Here is a 19,173-nt window from a genome sequence, read left to right as displayed (position 1 = left end):
GAGTTCAAACATGAATTATATCATATCACAATAAAACAGGCCTATTCAACTTGTTGCCCGAAGACCGAACTGGGCCCTTTAACGATCTGGCCCTCTGATAATTTCTAAATATGGAAAAATTGTAAATACACCATTGTGTTTGTTAAAACAACAAGCTATGTTAAGTTTGAGGTTGCTGACATTATTTAATCATTAAGATCATCATTTTATTAGTAGGATAATCAGCCAATTCATTGGTTATATCTGTTGTTAAAGAACAGAGACACTTTTTTAACTGTTTAAGCAAAGGGAATTTAGTCAAACTGAATGAAAAAAGATGTTAAATGCAGCATTGTGTTTATTAAAACAAGTTAATTCTAATCTAGAATTACTTTTGTACATGATGTTTCTTTTACAACTGTGAAAACTAATTAAGTGGAGACAAAAATACAAAGGAATATTGCTTTACACATTTAAATTCCTAAATTTATAGGTCAGAGAAAAGAAATGCGAACTGCCCCTTGGAACTGTACTTTTATCAAATCTGGCCTCTCTAATAAAAGTAATTGAATGGGCCTGTATTGAAGGATTTTACATTACCTGTAAAATGTCACTGTTATGCAACAAGGTTAGCAACAACTTCTACCTTTATCTTATTAAGTAGTAGAAACCTTTGAGGTTTAATTCTAAGGTCAGGACCATCAGCATGTAGCTTTTCTTCCAAGGAGCCAATATAAGGCTTAAGCTGCAGAGACCAGTTAGCCAATTATCCAGGGGATAGGCACAACCTCAGAATGACCTCTGTTGCCAGGCAGGACGTGTCGGCTTGAATGAGGCAACAATGTCCTGGTCTTACCTGAAGAAGGTATGATGTTCCACACAGACTTTCCACAGCTTCTTTGAGGCTTTATAGTTGGGCAGCTTAAAGCCAATTGTGCTTTCATATTGCTCTTGCTGTAGAAGAAAGAAATGAAAAGTCAAAGTCGAACATCACAATTTATATTGACAGCATGAAATATGACATTCATCTAGTGATGCTGATCATCAAACAAATAATTAGAATTTAACCCATTAAAATGTATTAACTGATGGTAGATATTCTTTGTACCATTTCACAGGTTTTCTCATGGTTTGGTTTGCTCTGCCTTGTTAGTCTATAAATGGAAGTAATTTTGCCCCATTTGACAAGAGCAGCCGTTTTGAGTGAGAGCCTCATTGTTTTAGTGTTCTGTTTGTTTAAATTGTTTGTGCTTCATAAATTATTGTTTTTAGTAACTCATGTGCTGTTAGAATTGTTTAAACAAAACTTCATCTGAGAAAAAGATGTGCATTTTGTATCAGTTATTAAGTATGAAATGATCGTTAATGATTGTTAATGTGTTCAACTATTCGTTTAGGAAAATGCACAAACTTTGCAACCCTACATTAATCCCAGTGCTGGATTGAATTAACACCTTGTACATCCTGATAATTAAAAAAATCAACAAAATATGAAAGTTCATTGTAGTAGCTTTAACTAAAATCCATTAACCAAGTTGTTAAGTCAAGTTAAATCGATGTGTATAAATGAAAATAATATACAACATCTCTCCATAATAACATTATAAATTTAATATTATGTGGTAAATTCAACATAAGAACATAGAATAAGTCCAAGAAATGGTTATAGAATAAATCCAACAGTTAATCAGGACCCTGAGGTGAGCAGGAAAGACTTATGCCAACCCATCTCACCCCTAAAACACCACTTTTTGAGTCACTCGCATCCTGCAGGAGGCTGTAGTCCATCAGGACCAAAATCTCCCACCGTAAGAACGTTTCTTCCCAACTGCAGCTGACCTAATCAACAGATCCCCACTGACACTGACTCACTCAACTTTGACAGCATCTTTTTAAGATTACTATGTTACAAGTTTCAAATATTCTACTGTTTATTATACCGTATACTGTGAGATTTTGCATATTCCCTGGCGAACACTCGACACATTTACATATACATGCTTCTTGACTTACAGTACTTGCTTTTAATCTTAAAAAAAATGTTTTTTCTTATTTTTTTATCGTTATGCACCAAATCATAATGGCAAATTTCTCATATGTAGAAACCTGATTCTGAGTCTAACTGATAGAAGTAAGTTCTCAGTTCCAAGATAAAGCAGAAAATGTTGGTGGGTGGGAAGTGGGGTTGAAATAAATCGATGTAATTAAAATGTGCAGAAAAACAGAACCGAAAATGCAAATCCAGATTTACCTCTGATGCCCTGATTTTGATGAAGAAGCTGCTGCGTTTGTACGAGATCTTGAGCACTTTGGGCCAGGGGAAACGGTTGATCCTCAGCTTGTCCTTGTAAACCATCAGGCCACTAGAGCAAACCCCCAGCGTAATGTCGACACCATCCAGATCCTACATGCACAAAAAAAGGACGATGAACAGTTATGACATTGTATCACTGCACGCCATAACACTAACCCTGCAATTACAACAAACGGTCACTGGGAGGCAGACTTTCTCATACTGTGAGTCCAGGGATTTTGAGGTCATGGAGTTTGAAATGTTATTAATCTCTCCTTTTTTCTGAGGGGGGGGGCTGACATCAATTTTGTAATTAAAATCTGGATGCTACTGATGTAACACAAGCATGTTGGTGCAAAACAATGACCCGCATTTTAAAAATTAAAGGATGTCAGTACGTACTTAAACTATGGACTTGGGTATTTTAGAATTTCCATGAAAAACCTGCACCAGCAGATAAGTTACACAACACTCCTGTAAACAGGTAACGTTATTCAAACAAAACCCCACCTTGGCTTGGTGCAGATCAACTCCATACATGGCAAGTTTCTTGGCATTTTCCAGAAACAACATGTCTGCTTGGGCCGGACTCATTGACCTGGAAAAACACAGATAAGAAGATTCTTTTCAAGGATATGTTTTACTGTCAGAATTATGTGAAGGACTCATCAACTCATCTATCCAGTGATAGAAACACTAAAGATGCCAAGATCCTTAACAATAAGTTATTTACTTTTTTTTTTTTTAAACAAAATTATGTTGTGTTTACTAAAGATTGCCATCCCTATTTATTGCCCCTATCAATGCCCTTCCCCTTTTAATTACCTGTATGTGCGGTGCAGCTCCATCACCTTCTCCTCCAGCTCTTGGCTCTGTCCGGGGGCCAGACTCAGATCCTTCACGTAGTCTGTTCCGTGGAGCTCGGGGTCATACTCTCCGAGCTCTGACTGGGCTGCGTAGGAGCCCAGGAGGGACAGCGTGACAAAGGAGCAAGGAAGAACACCACGCATAATATCCTTCCTCAGCTGGAGACACAGGAAGTACCTGAAGAAGATGTGAAAGGAAAAAATAAGCTTGCTTACAAAGACATAAAAAGTTTTTTTCTGTTTTCTACACAGTTTTATTAAAGTGACAACATTTGGGTGTTTTCTTGAGCGTTAGATGAGACGATCGGGGGGAAAAGCAGGGGCATAACAATTAGCCTGGCTCTGTCAAATGTTTGAAAAATCTACCGGCTTTTCCTTTCAGTAATGTATATTAAAGGGAGCAGATCATTTTATTTTAATTTTCTATTTCGTATAACAAAAAAAAGAGTCACATTTTTTCATATTCTGGGACCAGATGTGGTCATTTACATATAAGAGCACCAGTTTTGTTGCTTTAGTCCAGGCTAAAATGTCTTGAGAAACCCACTGAAGAGAAGATGGTGATGGTGCATCTCAAGGGGTATATACACTAACTAAATTTCTGAAATTAAATGAAATGTCGTCAGCAGAAGTCTCACTGTGCTCAAGTGACCCGTTATCTGTGAAAACCCGGTGACTCAGAACATAAAAACATGGGCCTTTATTCCTGTTTGTTTATTAAGTTTTTCCTTTTTTACAAAGGAAAAACTTTGATACCTATTTAATTTTTTGCATTTTAAAACGAAACTCGAATAACCACTCATTTTTTATTATCCATGTCTGGAAGAAAACTGCAATTACCAAAAGATGCATTGTCCCCAGCTGTACCTCTTTAGCTTACTAGACAACACATTATATCTCTGAGAATCAGCAGATTTCCAAAAAAAGTCAAACTATTCCTTTAACACCTAAGACATTCACCTGGTGAGGTCTTCAGTAAGCTGTGCTGGATCAGGAGGGTAAAACTTGACGTTGAATGTAAACTCGTACACAGCACCTGACACCTGTTTCCGGATCTCTTTGGTTGCTTCCAACCATGTCTGTGGAAAATGAGGGAAAAAATTACCAGCTGCTCACAGCGAGTCCCTTGACAGAAAATCTAAAACTACAGGGGTAGAAAAACAAGCCTACCTTGCCGGTCGGTGTTTCCCAGTTAGCAAGGCCAAAGTAATCTTTCTCCAGCAGGTTGACATGGTCACACACCTTTGTCAAAAGTTCTTGGCCTTTAGCGTGTTTCTGCATGAGAAAGACGGACAGACGGACAGAGAGAGGAGAGGGTTATTTATCAGTTGACATCAGTCTAATCTAATCTTTAACAGTGATTAAAGCCATTACACACTGTAATTTGGGAGGTCTCTTACATCAAGCTCGCACTCAAACTGAGTGTCGTCCAGTAAGGTGACTTTGCATTGCATGGTTTTCTGACGTTTGGAGCCTTTAGCCTCTTCAACCTTTTTCTCGGTCTTCTTTTCTTTTGCAGGCTTCTCCTTCTTTGCCTCCTCCTTCGTTTTCGTCTTCTCCTCTCCTTTGCCTTCTTTCTCCTGTTTTGCTGGTTGTTCCTCCTTTTTCTCCGTTTCCTCCTCCTTCTCTTCTTTCACTGCTTCAGGCTCCTTCTCTACCTCGGCTTCTTCTTTGTTTTCCTCTTGATGTGGCTGGTAGAGTTAAGACATTTGGACAATAAGTCAAATACAGATGAAAGAATAGGACAAATGATGACAGTAATTAATAAAACATGGTAAGCTGCAAACATACCGCTGTTCATGATAGCTGTAGTTCAGACCAACATGGACCATTTTTGTTTCAAGCCAAGCTTTCAGCTCAAAGCAGCATAGTTACTTCTGCTGAGCAAGCTGTCCACATCATAAAAAATTCATTACAAAGAAAAAAACGTTTTCCTCTACTACAGGCAAATCTGCAGCAGCATGAAGTTGTTTACAGGAGAACTCTGCCTTTGACCTTCATCTGCAATGGTGTTTGAGATTTAGGTTGGGTTTTTGTCGTTTTTTGAATCCCATCACACACTCGCGTCTACTCCAAAATCAAAACTACAGTTTTTTCCTCTTACCTGTAGTGCTATTTGTCCATCAACACTGTTTTGGTGTGAGCTTTTTGGAGCTGTAGAATGAAACAAGGTGGCACTCGGCTGGTGGTGCTAAAAGCACCAAAAATACATTTGAAAACCTCAACAGCGATGTCTCTTTCCAGAGGTTATGATCCAGATACTCAGGATAATCCACAGACCTTTTTGTGAGCAGTTTCATGGAAGAACTGTTTTTTTTTTTCTACCAAACTGCACCTGACAACTGAGGATGCGGTTAATGTTTACAACCCGAACTGCCACAAGAAACAAGCCTCTCATCAATGAGTAGATGCATCCTCCTTTTGGTGCAGTGATATGGTTGGTGGGTGTTATTTTGGGCTGAACTGTCCCTTTTAAAGAAAAGTTTCACATTTTGAGCAGTATGCTTATTTGCTTACTTGCCTAGAATTACATGATAAATAGCTACATGTATATAGTGTTTTTATCCTAAGCGCTTTATAAGATTTTTGACACCGTTTCATCCATTCACACACACACCGATGGCAGCAAGCTAGATACCTCTCATATCTGTCTGTTAAATATGAAGTTGGCCCACTTAGCTTAGCATAAAAACTGAAAGCAGGTGGAAACCGCTACCCTGACTCTGTCAAAAGATAACAAAACTCATGCTTTCTTTTTTGTACAGATTACATAAAAGGACATGTTGATTAGGGAACTTAAGCTGTAAGCTGGCTGTAACAATTTTCTCATCCGATCCTGGACACAAAACCAAATCAGCAGATCTCCTAACACTGTAACATCTGTCAGTGTGACTCTCACCTGCGTCTCTGCGCTGCTTATCGAGTGCTGATCAGGAGCCTGTTCAGTGTCTGGCTCAGTTTTAAGTTCAGGCTCTGGGGCAGCAATAGGTGCTTTCACCTGCTCTTTACTTTTCACCTCCTTCTCTTTCTTTCCTTTGTTCTTCCCCTTCTCTTTTTTCTTCCCTTTTTCCTCGTCCTTTTGTTTTTCTTCTTTCTTTTCCTCCTTCTCCGTCTTCTTTGACTCTTCTTTTACCTTCTCCTCTTCTTTTTTTTTAGACTCCTCTTTTGGTTTCTCCTCTTCTTTCTTTTTTGATTCTTTTGATTTCTCCTCCTCTTTCTTTTTTGTCTTCTCCTCTTTTGCTTTCTCCTCTTCTTTCTTTTTGGCCTTTTCCTCTTCTTTCTTCTTTGCTTTTTCGGCCTCTCTTGCTTTTTCTTCCTCTTTCTTCTTTGCTTTCTCTTCTTCTCTCTTCTTTGCCCTTTCTTCTTCCTCTGCTTTCCTCTTTGCCTTTTCTTCTTCCTTCTTCTTTACCTTCTCCTCCTTTTCTTTTTTCTTTGCAACCTTCTTGTCAGTGTTTTCCTCGTCTTTACTCTCTTTCCTTCCAACTTCTGCCCCCTTGTCTTTAACTTCAGCAGTCTCCTTCTTCTCTTCTTCTTTTTTCTCTGATTTTTCCTCCTTCTTTTCTACAGTCTCCTGTGTCTTCTCCTCCTCCTTTTGCTCCTCTTTCTTTTTCAAGTTTTCCTCCTCCTTCTTCTCCTCGTCCTGTTTCACCTTCTCCTCATCCCTTTTCTTCTTGGCTTCTTTCTTTTTCTTTTTACTGCCCTTCTTCTCAACTTTTTCCTCCTCTTTCTTTGTCTCCTCTTTTTGTTCTTCTTTTTCTTCTTCTTTCTTTTTCACTTCTTTTTCCTCAGATGTCACCTCCTCTACTTTAGCCTCCTTCTCTTCACTTTTCACCTCCTCTTCCCTCTTCTCTTCTGCCTTGTCAGCTTTTTCCTCTTTGTCTGCCTTTTCCTCCCTGGCTTTCTCTACCTCAAACCCCTCTCCCTCGGAGCACTGCGAGCGGCGTTTGAGGAAAGAGGAGAAGAGGCGAGACAGGCCTTTGCCAGCAGAGGTGCGGGTGCGGGGCTTCAGCTGCTCCTCCTCTGGGGAGGTAGCTACGTCAGCAGGCCCAGGCTCAGAGGCCTGCTCCTGGGCCTTCTTGCTCGACTGCTCCCCGACGGACGCGGCTGCCTCCGGTTTCCGCTTGTTGTCTGCTTCGGGTTCGGGCTCGGCACTGCTGGCCTTCTGCTTGCCCTCAGTGTCCGCCTCGCTCACCGCACTTGCCTCTGTTGTCATGGTAGCCACTGGGAAGGAGAACAGAAGGGAGTCAGAGATGGAGAAAGGTCACGGTGCTGTACAGAGTGTGACAGTGTACAGCACGGCTATACTTGGAACACAACAAACAAGATTAGGAGCGGTGAACTATTAGCCTGTGTGAAGGAAACAATGGCAAGCAAATGTAATACTATAGTACTGCAAATGTAATACTATAGTACTGCAAATGTAATACTGTAGTGCTACACCATACTGATCAAGTAATGTGTACTGTTGTCTATCAGTAAATCACAAATGGTCATGTTCAAGGGCTATGATGAACAACTAAGGCTTATTATTTCTATTTTCTAAGTAAATTTTAGATTAATAATAGATAGATTCATGTTGAAAATAGTCAGCAGATTAGTCAATGTTAAAACTTATCATTAGGTGCAACACTATAAGCACAAAACAAAAAGCATTTTGTTGTGTTAAATCCTAAATAATAACATAATAATAATTATTTTGATCATGTTTCTCAATACATGGAGATGTTGTAATGGAAAATGTTATTTTATTATGCAAATAAGCTAATTTGTATGCATGTTTCATTATTGTCACTTAATATTTGATTACTTCAGCTGATGATCTAATCAGGAGCAATTTTAACAATAAGTAATTTACATAGCTGCTTTAAGTTATTGTTAGTTGCCCACTCCGAGTGGCATAAAAGAGACTTATTCCATAAAACATGAAGCCAACTGCCACCCACAGATTATAGTCTAACTCCAACACACACATACTCAGTCACACACACAGACACACATCACTTCATCACACAATAGCCTTCCTTGTTGAAGAGTGTGTCTGTGTCTACATGGAGTTCTGAGAGCGAGCTCACAACACAGCCTATCGCAGACTCATTAAATCTCACTGACACAAAGGAGGCATTCTGCTCCGGAGCTGCATATTAGCACTGCCTGGATCATCCTCGCCAAACATGCCTGCCTCTTCATGTCACACAAGCTCATCCTGCACAGGTCATTTAAGGCACCGGGACAAGACGATATGACATATATTCCCTGAGATACCGTGATATAAAACTGTCATTAAAATGCTAATATTTCTGGGTGGATTAGGCTACTATGGACAGTGGACTGTTTAATGGAAATATAGGAATGTTCATGGTTTTTGCATAGACGTGATGTAGAATCTTAATTTGTCATGTAGTTAAATTGTGTGATTGGTGAAAAACACTTTACTTTATTTACAATATCTAAAGTAGAACTGTGCATCAGTAAGAATCTTGCGATACAATGCATATCACAGTGCAGGGGTTGAAGTTAATATATTAGGGTATATATATTACAACACTGTGAGCATAGTGATATATTTCTATTTTTTAGTCTAAATTTAGGAAAACTGTTATAGTGCAAAAAAAAAAAACATACCACCATACCCATAAAATCTGAGTTAAAAAATATGTGTACTTTTTATGTAATCAGAACAGTGAAACTAGAAAACAACACTCTATCTAGACTACACACTATCTAGTGTTTGCAGTTTTACACAACACAAAATGAACCACTGCCATGAATCTCTGCATGAATCACAATAATATGATACAGCATTTTGAGAATACAGTATCACAGAACATAATATTGTGATACTGAAGTGTATCGATATATTCTTACACCCCTAATCTAAATTAAGTTACTTCAATAATTCCAGCAGGCTGATATATCGGCTAATATTAACTTAATTGGCTTGGCACAGCTATGTCTATTTATATCCGTATCGGCATGTTTGCTGTCAGACTGCTGTATGCAGTGGCTAATGTTGCCTTCTGTCTGACATTACAGTACAACGTAGGGATGTAAAAATATATTTAATATCACAAAGAACAATGTAATACAGGACTGTATATGAATATTATTCATACATATACATATTACGTGGTTAATTATTTCATAAAAGGACCGTTACTCACTGCTGTATTATGTTTTAATTCAAGCTTTCATTGCCAAAGACAATGTATACCAATGTTTAGCACATGATCAGGTCATGGTGGCTACTTTTATTTTATTTTGTTAAAGACGGGGAAACAGAATCACTTTAAATTAAACAATGAACAAACAGCATTTTTTAAAGTTGTCATTTTTCTTTGTTTTATAATATCATGATCAATATTCTACTGTGGATTATTTCTCATGTTCATCATCATCATCATCATCGAGAGTTTTCGGTATTGTTCCGTACCTAGTACAAGCACTCTTTCCTAAATTACATATTGTGAACTGATGTGACCCACAGCCACAGAACACGGGCGCTGGAGTTAAATGCACATGACTTTGAGTCGCTCGTGTGGCAGTGAGAGGACAGAGCTGGTATATTTAGAAAGAACTAACCAGCTGATTGAATCACACAACTGATTGAAATACACTGCACCAGGTATTACGCAATCACACTACACCTCTCCTAAGTGAGATTTATCAGGCACAGCGTCTCTCATTCGCATCCTATCTGTAGTAGGCTTGTCTAATTGGTGACTAATGTGGCTCTGTTTGTCTCCTCCATATGTAGTTTAAGTCCCACCCTGCCTTATATGGGGTGGGGGAGGGGGAAATGCCAGACAAGCAGACAGGCCAATCTTCCAGATGTACAGGGCCGCCCCAAAGGGTGCAGCCTGGTTCTCTATACCATACACTTCCCAGTGGCACCACAGGACAGCAGGAGAAGAGGAGGAGGAGGAGGAGGGGGTACGCACACAGACCAAATCCTCTTTAGCCCTCCCATTGTTTGTGTCCAGTGACCAATAACTGTGCTGCACTCTATAACTAATCCTGCCTACCCTTCCCCCCACAAGACCCCCCATAGGCGTATTCCCTAGGTCACCACACACACACACACACACACATACATACACACATGCACACACCGGTATGCCTCAATGCTCATGGGTTCCTCTGGGTCTTTTAATGCTCCGTCATCTCAATCGTGATTGTCAGGAAACAGACATGCTCCTAATGGACCAGCTGAGCTTGTGTCTGCTGCCTCCTCCATTTTGTGTTGCCTATCTAACATCTCTGCTATCAGCCAGCTGAGCAGGACTAACCTGCATCATGACTGATTGACATTAAAACTGCAGCCACACCACAGGATCTCTCAATCCAGCATCAATCTCTCATTGTATGAGGTGTATTTCTTTTTTGGGGGAGGTAATTAGATGAAATATTGCTGTACTGTTAGAAAAAAAACTGCCCTCAATCCTACATAATTAGTGTCTCTAATGAGCTAAATTATAGATGAAGTAGGCCACCCTCTAGCAAGAGAGAGCTTGCAGAGAGCTGCTGGATCAGGTGCAAATGCCAGGGATGCTGCAGCTGAATCAGGACCTGATTTAGAGTTTCTGTGACTTTTAAGTAAATTGAATGTTCCCACAGGAAGATCATTTGAAATTTGATTTGAGTCAGTGAATTTCAATTAAAAGGTACAACGTGCAGTATTTGTCACCGTAAAATTTCTTCAATCAGACTGAAATCATTCCGATTAGAAATTACAAATTTACTGTTCACATGGATGCTAAACAAAGTGAACTGATAAAACATGTATTTACATGCGCCAACACATCATTTAGAATATAGCTTTTTTTAACAGAAGCAAAGTGGCTCCGCCCACTATCAAGCATCTGATCTGCTGGAAATGTAACAGAAGAATAAGTGGTTCCAGAATATACCCACATCACATCCTGGGAACAATATTAGAGTCTTTAAATCTTTTAAGGTTTCTTAAAAGTGACAGTTCCTTAATCCAAACATCTTGTTGTGAGCAGTGTCATGAATTAACTATTTTCCCTTTTCAGTACAATCTACTGGAACTACTTTCTTCCTACTAGACAGACAACAGTTCCTATGTGAAGCTGCTCACAACAAAGTGTGTGTATTATCTGGATTCACCATGATTTTTGGAAGGAGACACTGGCTTTGAACTTAATGATTTTTAATTTTTTTATTCACTCATTTATTTATTTTGGTGCTTTGATCACCACAAACTGAGTGCCAACTAGTCCCATAAGCATGGAGGGAAGGCAGACACCTATACACCCAATATCTCCAAAACTCAGCAACTCACATAAAAAAATCAGATGAATAAACAACACCACAGGCAAGGGGGAAAATATGATTTTTTTTACTTAAAGGTGATCTATCCTCTTTGAAAGAAAAGTTAAAGGAAAAAACTTGACCCATCATGTCAGCTACTCCCATGTGGGGCAGACATGCTCAGAATGAATATATTTATTCCAACCAGAGAAAAATGATCAGAATAAGTGTTAACATTATTATTATTTTTTTTTTTTAACAGATTATCAAAGATTTATACCCCCCCCCCCTCTCAATCTGATTGAAAATTCATTATGATCCCACCAGATGAGATCAGGCTTCCGATTGAGGTTTTTACATTAGGCATTTTTGTTTTGTTTGGGCTATTATTCTGATTATTTGTAGAATAATAGGGTCCATGTGAGCGAGGTCAATTGTTGAGTCTCACCAGGGCCACCAACCTTAAGTGTCAGTATTTCATGACCTGGGAATGAGACTCAAGCAACTATCTTTCTCCAGAATTGCAGACGTCCTAAACACAGCAAAATAATGAGAAAATAAGGAAATACAGGCAGAAGACATGGTCCCATGCAGATACAGCCACAACCACACACATCTAATGGATCATACATGATGACTGAGAGGGATTATTTTTATACTCATTGTTTTCAAGAAAAGCCTGCATAGTATGTCTCTAAAGGAAATTTACTTTGTTTGTTTGAATGACTTGCATTTTGTGGATATTCACTTCTTTACAAGCTTAAATCTAAATAACACTAACAGTGTGAGCTCACATTTTATATTCTTCTCCTTAAAGTTTGAACTGATGTTACTGCTACTCACATCAAAACTCACTCTAATTCCTCATTATTGCAAGTTTTCAGTTCAAAGAGATATTTTCAAGAATTTATTTTGTGCAGATATCAAAGCCTTCATATTATTTGCCAGTGATGTTGTTGCAGCGTTGCTGCTGCTTTGCGTGTTCATGCGTATATATATGTGATGAAATGAGACAAGAGGGCTGAAATGGGAAGAGCTTGCAGAGACGGAGGAAGAGGAGGAGGTATAGTGTATAAATAGCTGCATGTGCTCAGGATGCAGGGACTCATTAGTTAGCCTTTACAGACAAGCTCATATCTATTTCTGTTCACAGAGGACCGCACACAACACGCATATGCACATGTGCATACATGTGTGCACAGCCGAAAATGCACATGTGGCTTCATATACACCATGACAGCAGTTGTTGTTTTGGGTGAATTCACTGCCTCTTCCTCACCAACACTGGTCGGTGACTAAATAGTAACACAAGTTCCACAATAACGTTCCCCTGTAGGAATACCAGGACAAAAAGAAAGCATGTTTCCTGGGTACTGAGAGTAGGCTTAAGGAATTAGAAGGAGTTTAGAGTTAATCAGCCCCCAAGTGACCAAGTGAGATTATCTCCATCTACCTGCCTACAGTATCTATCGCACTGTCTCCCTCCACTACGTCTCTCTCCTTGTCTGCCTGTCGAGGTGTGTGTGCATCTGCGTGTGTGTGGGGGGGTGTGTGTGTCTGTCAGTGTATGTGTGTGGGAGAGAGCGAGAAAAGCTGGCAGAAGTTGCAATCAGCTGTGCTGATTCATGGTTTTATGAAGAGCCCCGCCTACCTGGCTGAAAATCAACAGAACTGAACTGAAAGCCAAGATATCAGTCCACCGGCCACATGGTGGCTCCTCTTAACCTCTCTGAATAAACACAGACACACATGCCAACATACACGCTAACACGTGCCTGCCTGAACTGTTCATATGTTCAGTTAACACACACAAGCCTGCCCAGCAACATTTTACACACATCCACTGACTATATTAAGTCGTTTTAGTGAACACATGTACCTAAACTTAAACGACCCCAACATGTAAAATTGGGCTGCAAATAAGAGTTATTTTCATGTTCGATTAATCTGTCAATTACTTTCTTGATTTATCAATTGGTTGTTTGGTCTATGAAATATAAGAAAATGGTGAAAAAAGTCAGTGTCTCCCAAAGCCCAAGATCACATCCTCAAACTTCTTTTGTCCACAAGCCGAAGTCAAAGAGGAGTAAAGAAACCAGAATTTAAGAAGGTGGAATCAGAGAACTCAAACTCAAACTTATTAATCGACTATCAAAATAGTCAGACATTATTTAATAGTTGATTATTCTTTTCTGTATTGTACAGTGTAATGTAATGTGTACAATGCCTTCAAGATTAGAGAGACATGAATACAGTGACACTTCAATAAATTAAAAAGTGATCAAACTTTGAATATAGTACTGGGTAATGCTCAACAAAAAGGTATTGGGCCACAAAGGGTTATTTTATTCTAGTCCTCTGTATAAACCTACCCCAAACCCAGTTCTACACTAATCAATACACACAGATGGTCTGTGAGCCTGATGCTGTAACATGAACCGACATGGGAAAAGAATGAGGTAACTTGATTGATTTAGTGCGGTTGCCCTGAAAGCACTTTTGAATCCATTTCCAACATCACTCCAGACAAAGCCCATTGACAGAATAGTATATGTCTGTACATTAGTGTGCATTAAGAAAGAAGTGGTCTCTTTTATGTTGGATGTGCACAAAATCCAGATCTGTGTACAGACAGTAGGAGTTATTAGTTAAACCTTTGAACTGTCTAAACTGCATTATAGAGATGCATGATTTTTTTTGTTTTTTTTTCAAAATCAAATGCAATGCTTTTCAAAATGGACACATTCACAGGGCAAAATAACTAAACTACTGCTGACAGTGTTTTTCTTTGTTCTTTGCTAATTCATCATAAAGATCATGCTGACAGCTCTTAAGATGCACAATTAACTTTACTGTTGATGGAATGTGATTGGCTCTGCCTAACATGACCAGCGCTGAGCAAGCTTTACAAACCGTGACTTTAATATCCATTTTGACACTTCAACAACTCCTCCACACCACTGATATGCTCATGTCACATGTCTACAATTAAAGCATCATCATACTGACAGAAATATTGGCATTTCAAGACAATACTGGTATTTCATTTTAAAGACTTTGTGTGCAGATACCAATGATGTACTGATAATATTGTGCATCCCCATTGTACTATGAAAAGAGCTGTAATGGTTAGTCCGTTACTTGATTAGTTGTCAACTTGTAAATTAATCTCCACCTATTTTGATAACAGATCAATCTTTTGAGTATTTTATATTAAGAGCTGAAACAACTGGTCAATTAGTTGTCAGTTATTAAATTAATTGTTAAATTAATACGTCATAGTACTTTGATAATGCATTAATCATTTTTCAAGAAAAAAAAAGTCAAATTTCTTGGATCTGAGCTTCTCAAATGTGAATATTTTCTGCTTTCTTTACTCCTTTATGATAGTGAACCGAATGTCTTTAGATCATGGACAAAACATTATAGGGTTTTGGGAAAGAGAGGTCAACATTTTTCTGACATTTAATGGACCAAACAACTAATTGATTAATTGAGAAAATTATCAACGGATTAATCAATAATGAAAATAATCTTTAGTTGGAATCCTAATTGTGAACTCAATTTACTTTATTTAAATAAAATTGTTCTGCTATTTCATTCTTTGTGTAACAATTATGTGACTTTTGAATTTTTTTACATGCTTTTAGAGCTAGCTAAATCCACAGACTCCTTCATTCATGAAGAAAACAACTCTGCACAGCCTGGATGGAGTACGTCCCCTATTTAGTAATGCTCACACAACAGAGTAGTAGTCTAACTGCACGAATGCATCATAACTCCCAAAAGAGGATTAACACCAGCAAGCTCTTCTGGGACCTTGGTGACCTCACTCTCACACAGCGGAGCCAAAAACATCCTTCAGCATCACTTCAGCAGCTCTGTGTTCACTACACTGCTGATTCAGCAGTACAGGAGACCCCGAGCACCCGGGTCTTATCTCTATCATGTTTTAACCTCTGTGTTTACCTCTGTTGCTCATGCAAGTGCTTGCCACAGTACTGTTGCACTAATACTGCCTCTGTCCCTCCCTCATCCTCCCTACGTCATATCTGCAGCGCTTCATAAAAGATTATCTGACTATATATATCCAGTGGTATCATCAATGGAGATGAGGCTTATTGGATGAGTTTCTCTTAAGTGCGTTAGAGGCAGCACACAGGCATGTGCACACATAGGAACAGACACAGAGGCACATATGCCGCCCTCCAGCAAAGATGGGATATTTTTAACCCACACACTCATATTGGGGGTAAAAGCAAGTCATCTCAAGCAGAAAATTTAATCCAAAAGCAATGCCATCTCAAGAAAAACAACATCTGAACATCTGAGCAGACGTCGTCTTGGAAGCACACAAGAACATCCTGACATGTAAAGACAACAATAAATATTTAACATACGAATGATCTCAGAGACAAAATGTGACAAACGTGTCACCTGTGGTCAGTTTATAGTAGGAGTACTCGTCAGTTCACTTGAGTCCAAGTAAACAATTTCACATTAAGATAAACAGGTAACAATAAGTCATTAAATTGATCAGAATGGTGTAGGCTGAAGCTTTAGCTTATTATACCTTCCCTTACATAACATGTTCACAACTACAACAATTAGTTGATTAAATCAATAAGTTGTCACCTATTACGTTAATCACCAACTATTTGCTAACCTATTAATCGGCTTGAGTAATTTTTTTGAAAGAAAAAAGGTGGAATTCTTTGATTTCAGCCTCTCAAATGTGAATATTGTCTGATTTCTTTAGTCCTCTATGACAATAAATGGTATATTTTTGGGTTGTGGACACAACAAGACATTTGGGGGCATCAGCTTGGGCTTTGGGAAACAGTGACTGACATTTTTCACCATTTTATGGACCAAGAAACTTAACGATTAATTGAGAAAATAATAGATTAATCAATACTGAAATAATCATTATTTGCAGCCATTGTTCTAATAGGACACACGTTTACTGTTAAATTAGGATTAATGTCTACATGAATAAATCAGACATATGTATTGTACTTAATGTGAGGATGAGCCACTGCTAGATGTAAAACATTATGGATTAATAAAAAATAATTATTTTTTTCAGCACATATGGTCATCATTCATCAGAATTTGCCAAATTTTATTAACTATTAAATTATTTTATAATATAACCTAATGCTTGTACACTTTATATAAAAACAAACAACCCATTTTACGTTACATTAAGTTTCCTAAAATGTTCAATGTGTGCGCCCTCTTTTTGGAGCGTGATAACGTGCATGCCCATTCATTTCTACAAAAACAACTTAAAACGCATCGCCGCCTCCTCCTCCGCTAATACGAACCGCTCTTGATTTATGGGGATGTTGTAAGACTGCTCATGGACTATTATAATATGTCAACATACAGGCTATATGACTTATATTTTCTTTGACAAATCATCATTCAAATGTCGCGTAGAATTACCGCTTAAATTCCCTTCAATTTCCAACTTTTTTCCAACTAAACACGCAAACAGTTCTAGGCTGTATCGGGCCAGCGTGCCAGGGTATTTAAACAATCTCTGTATGAAAATGGCGCCGAATGTACAACAAAACAAATAAACACTAACTCATCCCCGCCGCCCGAGCATCATACATGTTAAATGTGGCTTACCTACTCTAGGATTAGCATCAATGGAAGAGCAAACGGTGCAAAAAATCCGACAAAATCCAATATTCCGCACGTTCAGAGGAGAAACAATGTTGCGGAGCGACACATGCTTTGTTGTGCTGCTGAAGGTGTCCGATGCTCGTAAAGGGGTGGAGTCTCACCGTCAGGCTTTGGACTTGAGTTGACCAACTGAGCACCGAGCAGCACGCTTCACAACCGCATGCAAGGTGGAGGAGACGGACTGAACTTTTATATAATGCCGATTTAAACTGTCCCATGTCTTTGATCATTTTGCAACACTTTGTAGCAGGGGCATATGGATTGTTATTGTTAATTTATACATGACTTAAAGCATGAAAAACATAAAGTCCTTCAGGAAGTATTCATGAATCATCAGGGATGTAGAAGAATTAATAGTGTATCATGCATGACCTAATGCAAGAACAATACGCAGATATATGCACAAATAGATCAAAAAGTATCTTGTTACAAGTTACAAATACTTGCTTATCAAATATATCAAATAAAACACAAAAAATGGTTGACAAAATTTAAATGCAACTAATTTGACACGTTTTATAAAAACTGATGCCATCACATTTTAGGCATTTAGCAGCCTCAATATTGGTCTGTCCTTAAAGGCATATTATGAAGAAATTAACATGTATCGTGTTGGATTGATAATGTGTTCACGGATTTTAATACAACTTGAAAAATTAAATGTTCTCTGACTTCCTTGGTTGCCTATAACAGCCTGTGGACAAATTTCTATAAAGCGCTTAAGTCCCTCCTCTTCCAGTGGACCACCATGTGATCTTATTTAGGAAACAATATGAATAGTAGTCAATGGTAAAATACATAATTTTTCAATCTCAGTGGAAATTGTGTCACAAATTACACATGACTGTCAATTTAAAAGATAATTTATATATATATATATATATATATTAAGACTGTGAAGCTACATTATTAGATGGACATTACACTAAGAAATTGTGTAAGTGACATTACACTTTCTCCCTCTAAAAGCTGACATTAGCCCTGAAGCTACAATGCCCGTGTGATTTCGTACCAGGATGTTAGGAGGAGTTATTTTAAAAAAATCTGTGCTGCAGCAAGTAAGTGAGTAATCCATGCATGTTCAAATCTGCTGATAAATGACAGATTTCTACAGAATCAGTACATTTTTCTTATAAAAGAGGGCATTTACATTGTCAAATTTAATTCAAAACGCATCACTATGTTGGTACAATACATTTACAACAATCCCCAACAGCACTGGAGTAAGGCAGGCCAGAGAGGGCAATCATTAACACAGGACAATGTCCAAGAACAGGAGGGAGGCACAGAGGCCACAGCAGTGCTCCTCAGAGCCCTGCCCAGTCTTTTCAGGCACCAATGTGGTGCATTCATGTGCACAGTATGTGGGTGTCAGCGCTACAAACCTCAGCCAATTGGTGAGATATTAAATGAGGCAGTTTCAAATTCATTAGAGAAAAAAAGTACCAGCTGAAAATGTAATGTTGAACCAGACCCATCCTCCACCACCTTGTCTAAACATTCAAAAATAAACCAGCAGCACACATGTGCGTCCGATCAAGCTGTCTTTACGGACCCCGGCTTGGTCCCCACCCATCTGCCTGACCCCATTAGGGCCATACGGCTCATAGACAGAAAGGGGGGAAGTAAAGGGGTTCATTATTCTCACAGACACACATGGGGTATAGGAAGGAACCATCACCTTTGTCTCACAGAGGCAAGTTCGTGTGGCATGCACAGCAGTGTCACATGTCATTTCTGGCCAATTAATTTGCTATGCATTGAATAAAAAAACATCTTACCAGTAATAAAGATGATTCTGTAAATCCTATTATAAATTCCAAATGAGATATCAGGAAGCAACGCAAAAGAAAATTCCTCTCTAGCACAGTAACAGTTGATAATGGTGTTTTCTTCTTTAGACTTTGACCACTGAACACTGTGATGACACACAAGCAGCACAACAGCACACACACTGGTGGTGGTCAACATTTACTGTAACTTAATACAGGAAAAATCAGATGAATCTCAGACGGGTACAAACAGAAAGTAGTTTTTGTGATGTAGTTCATGGAATGAGCAAGTCAA

At 38.6% G+C, this 19,173-nt stretch overlaps 1 protein-coding gene across 15 annotated transcripts in view; it reads right to left on the bottom strand.

Annotated features, from left to right (window-relative positions):
- The window catches only part of LOC146321360 (uncharacterized), a 42,398-nt gene extending 23,392 nt beyond the window's left edge, over positions 1 to 19,006 (bottom strand). For 8 of the 15 annotated variants that reach the window (XM_084726471.1, XM_084726472.1, XM_084726473.1 and 5 more), the window contains exons 1-9: positions 18,888 to 19,003; positions 6,038 to 7,359; positions 4,539 to 4,829; positions 4,309 to 4,413; positions 4,099 to 4,217; positions 3,098 to 3,316; positions 2,783 to 2,870; positions 2,231 to 2,383; positions 836 to 933 (exon numbers count right to left, since the gene is read on the bottom strand). In XM_084726471.1, the coding sequence (XP_084582597.1) occupies positions 836 to 933; positions 2,231 to 2,383; positions 2,783 to 2,870; positions 3,098 to 3,316; positions 4,099 to 4,217; positions 4,309 to 4,413; positions 4,539 to 4,829; positions 6,038 to 7,351 (2,387 nt within the window). In that variant the 5' untranslated portion in view covers positions 7,352 to 7,359; positions 18,888 to 19,003. Of the gene's footprint in view, positions 1 to 835; positions 934 to 2,230; positions 2,384 to 2,782; positions 2,871 to 3,097; positions 3,317 to 4,098; positions 4,218 to 4,308; positions 4,414 to 4,538; positions 4,830 to 6,037; positions 7,360 to 17,049; positions 17,214 to 18,887 lie in introns of those variants that run through there. The other 7 variants (XM_084726483.1, XM_084726485.1, XM_084726482.1 and 4 more) reach the window with 6 other exon arrangements.
- Positions 19,007 to 19,173: the final 167 nt, after the last annotated feature.

Source organism: Lutjanus erythropterus, chromosome 9 (genome assembly GCF_056507025.1).
Source record: "Lutjanus erythropterus isolate fLutEry1 chromosome 9, fLutEry1.hap2, whole genome shotgun sequence".
NCBI lineage: Eukaryota > Metazoa > Chordata > Actinopteri > Lutjaniformes > Lutjanidae > Lutjanus > Lutjanus erythropterus.
This window is presented reverse-complemented; position numbering and strand designations above follow the sequence as displayed.